The sequence below is a fragment of the Eschscholzia californica genome, unplaced genomic scaffold (genome assembly GCF_041429995.1).
Source record: "Eschscholzia californica isolate CP2 unplaced genomic scaffold, dmEscCali1.0.p SCAF_5, whole genome shotgun sequence".
Taxonomy (NCBI): Eukaryota; Viridiplantae; Streptophyta; class Magnoliopsida; order Ranunculales; family Papaveraceae; genus Eschscholzia; species Eschscholzia californica.
In genome coordinates, this window is record NW_028238472.1 from 47,622,076 (window position 1) to 47,631,087 (window position 9,012).

Genomic DNA, 9,012 nt, shown 5'->3' on the forward strand with positions numbered 1-9,012 from the left:
TACTGTAAGAAATCAAGTAAATTGCACAGATAAAATAGTACCAGAAGCACTGGAAATTTTAGTGTATGTTGGTTACTACTACATTTTATTTGTTTGTCTTACCTCTAGCTAGAATCTATAATTGATTTACTCTGTTTGCTAATACTATATAACTTTTCAAAGATTTGTAGACGTTTTCAATTTTTGTTGTCTGGCATATGAGTATGTGACAGATGTTGTGGTAGCACGACAAACACACGACAACGTGAATAGTATAAATATCCATTGCTTTAATTAAAAATTCTTATAAACTATTAAGGGACCATGTGATGGCACTTATTAAAATACACATTGTCTTGACTATATTTGTATAATTGCTGTCTGGTATTTATTCTCTTGAAAAGACGAAAAGTTGTTTTTATTCGAATTCATGTCTCAAATTACTAATAATTTAAATTTTGAAGTCTCTTATAAAAATATGGTGACAAATTTTAGGCTCCGGATGTGGCAAAGGTGAATAAACAAATTAACAAGGTTTAGAGCGGGAGTTGCATTATGTGGCAGAATATTGATTAATGCTAACAACAATGTGTACATATACCTTTTTTTTTTTTTTTTTTTAATCGTGCCAACATTACGACTATGCTTAATATATATCTATTTACATATTGGAGAAGGTTTGTTTTTTTTGGGGTTTTTCCAATATGTTCTCCCATAACTCATAGATTTACTTATTTGCTTCTTTATTCTTGGAAAAAATTGAAAAGAAAATTTTTGTGGGTTTCTAGTGGAAGATGGGTGTATGTGGAATTGTGTAGTTGATGGAGGTACCAATAGCGAAAAACAGGGTGATTATAAAACTTCGTCTAATGTGTTCAAACAAAGGAAAGTATGTAAGCACCACCATTTTCAAACTCCAACCAGCTAAGGCACACCAGCAGTACTTTTCCACCCCTATTTCCATTCCCCATACTCCTCTCTTTCAATATAGGAGATGACAAAGTTATAGATAGATCCTACTTAATTATATGCAAGTAAAGAGAGTTGTTTTTCTTTTTTAATTGTTCAACGTGCCTCGAACCCTTAACCTCTAAGGTGGAAGACTATACCTCTTACCACTCCGACCTAGAGTTGTTGGCGTAAAGAGAGTTGTTTCTAAACAGTAAGATATTTGAACCCTAATATCTCTAGTGAAGAGACGTACATATTACCATCCAACCAAAGTGAGGCTAACTATTTCAAGTTTTCAACATAAGAAAAGTGAGGTTACGAACCAAAGAAAGTTACACTATATAAAAACAAGGTCTCTAGCGCATGACTTCTGACTTAGTTTTTCTAACCTCTCTGATTCCATTAGATCAACCTCATGGATATAAATGGCGAAGATGAAGAGGTTAAATCAAGTGTATCACAACTCTTAGTGTTGGTGAAATCACTTCTCTGCGGATGTAGTACTAATCGACCTTGGTACAAAGACATTCGCTTGGTGAACTTCATCCTCATTGGGATGCCTTTGACCTTTTGTAACATAGATGTTTTAATTTATGAGGTCTCCCATCCTCATCTAAGGATTTCTAAACCTTGGCTTCTTCATTTGACACTTGTATAATACAAATTTTGCCGTTTCCAAAAGAAAAATGCAGAAGATGGAAAAATGACAAATAAACATAATGGACGTTAAAATATATTTAGCTTTACTAATATGAGAAGTAGTATTATCACTTACAATCTTATATTAACACGAATAATACAGTTTGTTCGGTTAATTCTAAATTAACAGTATTCTCAACGAATAATATAGGTGCTACATCAGCCCATAGTATTAAGACTCTCAGTCTGAAGGCACTCGGACGGAGCCTAATCCATGTTGGGTTTGAATAGCACGGACTAGGTCCAGTCCGAGTGCCCTTGGGCTAATTAGTCTGAGGCCCACAAAAGATGGCAAGAGAGGAGAGGGCTAAGAGCAAAAAGGGCGCCGATAGAGGCACCCAATTAACATTTCCCGTGTACTAATATAGAGGAGATCTATGAGGAGTTCCTTTTCTTCTACTAATACTTGTGGTATTATCTTCACTATTTGAAGCCTTATTGATTGATCTTCCACACACATATACTCCACTTCTTTTCTTCCTCACAAATTCTGTACACAAAATGCTGCTCATATTTTCCGAACAAGAAGACGAACTCAATGGCTCATCATGATAATCAATGAGAGTCGAGTTTGGTGTTTCGTAGGTCATTTCGTCATCGCCGGAGTTATAGAGAGGGAACATGAAATTTGAGCTAAGTTGTTGTGAGTTGCAAATCCTTAAGTAAGGTGACAAATTCTTCTTATGTTTCAATACAAAATCAACCTGTCCATAATAAAATCACTTTGTCAATTAAATATCATTTCCTAAATGTTAACCTCACTGCTGAGCAGTTGATAACAGAGTAAAGGTTTTCATAATTTAATGATTTTCAGTGAAGATAATCTCGACCACCATTACAACATTTTCACAAAAAATAAAATAAAATCGTCCTCCAATTTATCTGCACATGGACCCTACTAATAGCACAAACATATCTTAATCATATATATCACTGGAGAAATTAGATTATTTCGTGAGGATTATATTACCATTTTATGTTTGTATCAATCCGTTTGAATAATCCTATATCAAGTAGGATATATTACTCCTTTCTAACTAATCCTATATTAAGTATGATTTGTATTGCCTATATAATGGCAACCTTACTATTCAATGAAATATACAAAAATCCTTTTATCATTATGGTATTAGAGCAACTATACGCTCCCTGCTCAATCTCACTTTAAGTTTTTTTTTTTTTTTTTTTTTTTTTTTTTTGAAGTTTTCTTTTAGTTACCTCAAATCTCTACTGTTTCAACTATTTTCAATGGAAAATTCTAATATAACATCATTGTCTATCAATACAATGAGTCATGTTATCCCAATCAAATTACAAAGTGACAATTACTTGGCCTGGAAGTCAATGTTCTTACCAGTGCTTAAGAAATTTAGAGTCACAGATCTCATAGAAGGAACTCGGCTTTGTCCACCTCAATTTATCGATGAGGAAAAGAGACAATCGAATATTGTGAATCCAGAATACATAACATGGGTAGAAGAAGATCAAACCCTTCTTATCTGGTTAAACTCTACATTATCTGAGTCAGTAATCCCGTATGTAGTCGGAGTGGCCTCTTCAAGAGAGCTTTGGTTAATCTTAGAGGATACTTTTTCAGCAGCTTCGACTGCTCATGTCCTCCAACTTCAGGATAAGTTAAGAGATTGCAAGAAAGGGTCATCCTCTATTGTTGAATATCTATCTGAGATAAAGAAATTAACAGATAGCCTTGCTGCTGCTGGTTCCCCAGCATCAAAAAATGAAGTTATCGTAACAATCCTAAAGGGTCTTCCAGCTGACTATGATTCCTTTAGTACGTCTATTAGAGTGCGCAACCCTCCAGTAACCGTGACTGAATTACATAACTTACTTCAGAGTGAAGAAATTACTCTAGCAGATAAGAATAAGGCTAGTCCAACCAATTTAGTTCACTCCCATGCCTTTTTGGCAACTTCATCAAAACCAAAATTTAATAGTCCCAATCAATATCAATCCAACAACAATCAATACAATAATCGTGGTAGAGGTTTCAATAGAGGAAGAGGCTCAGGAAGGTTCTCTTCTAATTACTTGACAAATTCAACACATACTACATTTAACCAACCTCGACCTTCCTTCTCGTTTAATCCTGATAAACCAACTTGCCAGATTTGCCACAAAATAGGGCATACAGCTATGGAATGTTATCATCGTATAAATTTTGCTTACCAAGGTAGATCACCACCAACAAATCTTGCTGCCATGTTGGCATCGGCTAATGTTCTTGGTCACAATCCATGGTTCGCAGATTCAGGTGCATCCAACCATGTTACTCCGGATTTATCAAATGTTGCTTCAAGTTCATCTTACAATGGTACAGACCAAATATCAGCTGCTAATGGTGAAGGTATGAGAATTCAAAATATTGGTCAGTCTTCCTTTATCAATAATAATCGAAAATTCTATCTTAAAAATATTCTTCATGTTCCAAAAGCTTCTCACAATCTATTATCTGTTCATAAGTTTACTTCTGATAATTGTTGTTCCTTAACATTTGATCCTTTTGGTTTTCTTGTCAAGGATCTCTTCTCGGGCCAGACGCTCTTCCGCGGGCCCTCTAAAGATGGTTTATATCCTCTTCGTCTCAGTTCTACTTCTGTTTCTCGTTCTGCTACAGCTCTCTCGGTTTCTTCTCCATCATCACTCACATGGCATCGACGACTTGGCCATCCATCTTTTCAAACTTTGCAGAAACTCAAGAATTTACTTCCTTCATTTTCTAGTATTCAGCCTATCTTTTGTAATGAATGTCAGTTAGGACGCAGCAAGAAACTCCCATTTTCTCCATCTATAAGACGTGATTCTGCACCTCTACATACTTTACATATTGATCTTTGGGGTCCGTCTGCTGTACCTACAATTAGTGGTTACAAATATTATGTAAACATTATTGATGACCATTCTAAATTTTGCTGGATTTTACCTCTTGTTGCTAAGTCTGATTTTCGTCATGCATTTATATCTTTTAAATCAAAAACAGAGAATCTGCTTGGACAAACAATTAAAATCATTCACACTGATGGAGGTGGAGAGTTTATTCATAAAGAACTCTCTCAATTCTTAACAAAATCAGGTATCACTCATCATTTCACATGTCCCCATACTCCTGAACAAAACGGAGTTGCCGAGTCTAAGCATCATCATCTACTTGATCTCACTCACACCTTTTTGATTCAAGCCAATCTTCCTCCTCAATTTTGGCTTGAGGCCTTGCTCACAGCAAATCATTTAGTAAACATTCTTCCCGCTAGGTCTCTAAATTTTACAAGTCCATGGGAAAAATTGTTCCAACACAAACCTGATTACTCCGTGCTTAAATCATTTGGCTGCTCTTGTTTTCCGTGGTTAAGACCATATGCTTCCTCTAAGCTTGCACCAAGAAGCCTCGAGTGCATCTTCTTAGGATATAGTAGTTCACACAAAGGATATCGTTGTCTTCATCCTTCTTCAGGTCGCATATACATTTCTCGTCATGTAGTCTTCAATGAAGACTCATTTCCATACTCAAATATTATAAAATCATCTCCATCGGTTTCTTCTTCATCACCTGCTATCTTTTCTCCATTTCCATCCTATATACACCAAATCTCTTCTCATATTCTCCCTTCTAATGTTTCAACAGATACAACTAGCCCAACAACTAATTCTGGAAACCAATTGTTATCTCGTAGCCTTTCACAGTCAAACTCTCCAAACTCACCCATGTCACCCTTATCTACACCAATTCATACAACTACTACACCTTCTTCTCATTCACTTGCTACATTGGATTTTGCAAATCAATCTTCTTCAGCTAATTCACCCGTTGAATCTCCACATATTTCTCCACTGTCCTCATCCCATTCATCTCCTCTTGATATTCGTCCTTCTCATCCCATGATAACACGATCAAAATCAGGGATTTCCAAACCCAAAATCTTTTTAGCTACCAAACACCCCATTCCATCTGCTCTTCTTGTTCACTCTCTCCCTCCAACTCCCACTTCTTACACTCAAGCCTCAAAAGTTCCAGAGTGGCAAAATGCCATGGCCTTAGAATTTAAAGCCCTTCACCAAGCAGGAACATGGTCACTTGTACCACCTCATCCTTCACAACATGTTATAGGTTGCAAATGGGTATATCGAGTGAAGCAAAAATCAGATGGTAGTGTTGAACGATTTAAGGCACGTTTGGTTGCCAAAGGTTTTTTACAACATGAAGGTATTGATTACTTTGAGACATTTAGCCCAGTTGCGAAGCCTACTACTATTCGGGTTCTCTTAACTCTGGCTGTTAACTTCAATTGGCAGATTCGACAACTTGATGTGAGCAATGCATTTCTTCATGGAAATCTAACTGAAACTGTTTATATGCAGCAACCTTTGGGTTTTCGAGATCCATCATTTCCTGATTATGTATGCAAACTTCACAAATCAATTTATGGCCTCAAACAAGCCCCTAGAGCTTAGTATGAACGATTGGTCGATTCGCTTCTAGCTTTTGGTTTTACAAAGTCCAACTCTGATTCAGCCTTATTTGTTTGCTCTCATGATGGTATTCTTATTTTTATACTTGTTTATGTCGACGATATCTTGGTAACAGGAAATTCTGTTGAGGCTTGTCAACTATTAATTCATCATCTTGGCCTATGTTTTTCTATGAAAGACTTAGGTGATCTACATTACTTCTTGGGTTTGGAGGTTCATCGTGATTCTAAAGGACTGTTTCTTACACAATCTAAATATGTACTTGATCTATTAAACAAATCAGATATGATAGGTGCAAAACCGTGCTCAACGCCATTGGCATCTTCAACCAAGTTATCTCCTACAGATGGGTTACCTTTAGAGAATCCAACTTCTTATAGAAGTTTAGTTGGTGCTCTTCAATATCTCACTTGGACTAGACCCGATATTTCGTATGCGGTTAGTCAAGTTTGTTTGTATATGCACAAACCCACTACCACACATTTGTTGGCTGTTAAGCGTATTTTAAGGTATCTAAAGGGCACTCCTCACTATGGTATTTCTATATCTAAAACATCAAATATCTGCCTTCATGGGTTTGCAGATGCCGACTGGGCTGGAAGTCCAGTTGATCGTCGGTCCACTACTGGCAACATCATATTTTTAGGGGGTACCCCTGTTTCTTGGATGGCAAAGAAACAACCAACAGTGTCACGTTCGTCTACTGAAGCGGAATACCGATCACTTGCTCATTGTGCAGCAGAAGTTTTATGGATTTGTTCTCTACTTAAGGATCTTCATCAACACCTTGTCTCTCCTCCACGTCTATGGTGTGATAATGTTTCTGCCCTTGCCCTTGCTTCGAATCCGGTATTTCACTCGAAAATCAAGCATCTTGCCCTTGATTTTCATTTTATACGTGAGTTGGTTGCATCGAAGCTGATTAGTCTGAGTTACATTCCCTCATCTAATCAACCAGCAGATTGTCTCACAAAGGGTTTACCTTCTCCACAATTCACTTCTATAAGGTCCAAGATGAAAGTTCTTCCAAGCCCTTTCCTCTTGAAGGGGGGTAATAGCACAAACATATCTTAATCATATATATCACTGGAGAAATTAGATTATTTCGTGAGGATTATATTACCATTTTATGTTTGTATCAATCCGTTTGAATAATCCTATATCAAGTAGGATATATTACTCCTTTCTAGCTAATCCTATATTAAGTATGATTTGTATTGCCTATATAATGGCAACCTTACTATTCAATGAAATATACAAAAATCCTTTTATCATTACCTACATGCTATATATCAAACTCATGGGGAAATTAAGCAGATTACTTTATAATTAAGGATCATATATAGTATTTCAACCATGTGATTTATTTGCAAAATGAGAAAAAAAAGGTCTATAAATAAAAAATTACCTTACAACCAAGAGAGCAATGAATATAAGGCTCTTGAAGGCTTCTATCACATGAAGTACAATAATTGCCAGAACCTTTAAACTGTCTACTCTGAGGTCTCTTCTTAATGAACACTACTTTTGCACTGTTAATTGTGTAAGACTGCAAAAATTTAACCAAAATAAATACAAAAATTTGATATATTAATACAATCAAGATGTTCGAAATTCTATTAGTGAACTAACCTGAACATATGAACAATCTATGAGCTTCTCAAGGTCTTCGAGTCTTACGACATCATGATAAACATATCGACGAATCTGAACTAATCGATGATAGCGATGTGAAGGCAAACAATGTGAGCAAATGCTAGTACAACAATCTAAACAAAATATATTTTTCTCATTCTTCTTTGATGTTTCATGAATTGAACACCCAACAAAAAACTTTTGTTTGTATAAAGCTTCCAACCATGCAGGCTTTTCAATTCCCTAAACACATTAATATGAAAACGAAGTAAGCAAAATTGAACCAAAATAATGAAACTCTAGAGACTTTGATAAAATTGGAGAACTTTGAGAACTCACCATGATAAAGATGGAATGGTGAGCAAATAATTGCTCAAGGTTAGGTATTAATGGAGAACACTGTCAAAAATGAAGAGAAGGGGAGATGGGGGAATTAGGGTATGGGAGAAAGAGAGTATTTATGGAGGATCACAAGAGAAGAGGGGGCATATATTTATTCCTTTGTGAGATAAGACACACATATTGTCATGAAGCTAGTCTTTGTTGGAGTGAGAGAGAGGTACTATACTACTACTACTACTACTACTGTAGTAAGGAGGAAAAAGTGGGTATTGTTTAAATATCTCCCATGCCCTAAATTTAAAACTATTGGTCTCATCTCCTTTTTTTTTTTTTTTTTGTTAAAAGGTCTCATCTCCTTGGCTTAAGAGCTTAAAACCCTAAAAAGTAGTAATTTAATTGTGTTATGGGTGTTTCCCAAGTAATTTGTTTATGTTTTTATTTTGTTTGAACCTTGATACTTATATTTGATAGAACAAACACCAAAACTAGCTCTTCAATTTAAAAGAAAAACAGCAAAACTAGCTACTCTAGTTGTATTTTTGGACTTTGACTTGGGGATAAATAGCTGCCCCATCAAACTAACACTTTATCTTCTTATCTAAAATGACAATTGACAGACCAACTGGATGTTAGAAAATGGAAACCTTATGAATTTTTATTAAGTTTGCTTTCACTAAATCAATAGCTACTCAAGTACCAAAAATGGTTTTCAGCAAAAAAATATTTTTAACCAAAAATGGGCAACTTCAATCAACCAACCCACCTTGTTCACCTAGCCCATTGTACCCTATTGCTCTTAAAAGAAGGTTTTTTCGGCTTTTCTCAATCAACTGTTCAATCTATAAATATTAGACGACAAACATACATACTAAACGAGTTCTTATTCTCTCTTTCAGAAGGTACCATCGTTTAATAATGTCA

The 9,012-nt window shown here is 35.7% G+C and overlaps 1 protein-coding gene across 1 annotated transcript; it reads right to left on the minus strand.

Annotated features, from left to right (window-relative positions):
- Positions 1-1,645: 1,645 nt before the first annotated feature.
- On the minus strand, positions 1,646-8,215 carry LOC147539928 (protein RGF1 INDUCIBLE TRANSCRIPTION FACTOR 1-like). The gene is made up of 4 exons (XM_086642311.1): positions 8,089-8,215; positions 7,747-7,992; positions 7,523-7,663; positions 1,646-2,333 (listed from the first exon to the last, which is right to left on the minus strand). The coding sequence occupies exons 1-4, from the start codon at positions 8,089-8,091 to the stop codon at positions 1,989-1,991; spliced, it is 735 nt and encodes a 244-aa protein (XP_086498437.1). The 5' UTR covers positions 8,092-8,215; the 3' UTR covers positions 1,646-1,988.
- Between the last annotated feature and the right edge of the window lie 797 nt (positions 8,216-9,012).

What these genes read in the sequence shown, in the direction of transcription:
- LOC147539928 (XM_086642311.1), bottom strand. An exon ending in TAGATTGTTCATATGTTCAG is followed by an intron (nt 7,664 to 7,746) that starts GTTAGTTCACTA and finishes AAATTTTTGCAG; the next exon opens with TCTTACACAATTAACAGTGC. An exon ending in ATTGCTCTCTTGGTTGTAAG is followed by an intron (nt 2,334 to 7,522) that starts GTAATTTTTTAT and finishes TATTATGGACAG; the next exon opens with GTTGATTTTGTATTGAAACA.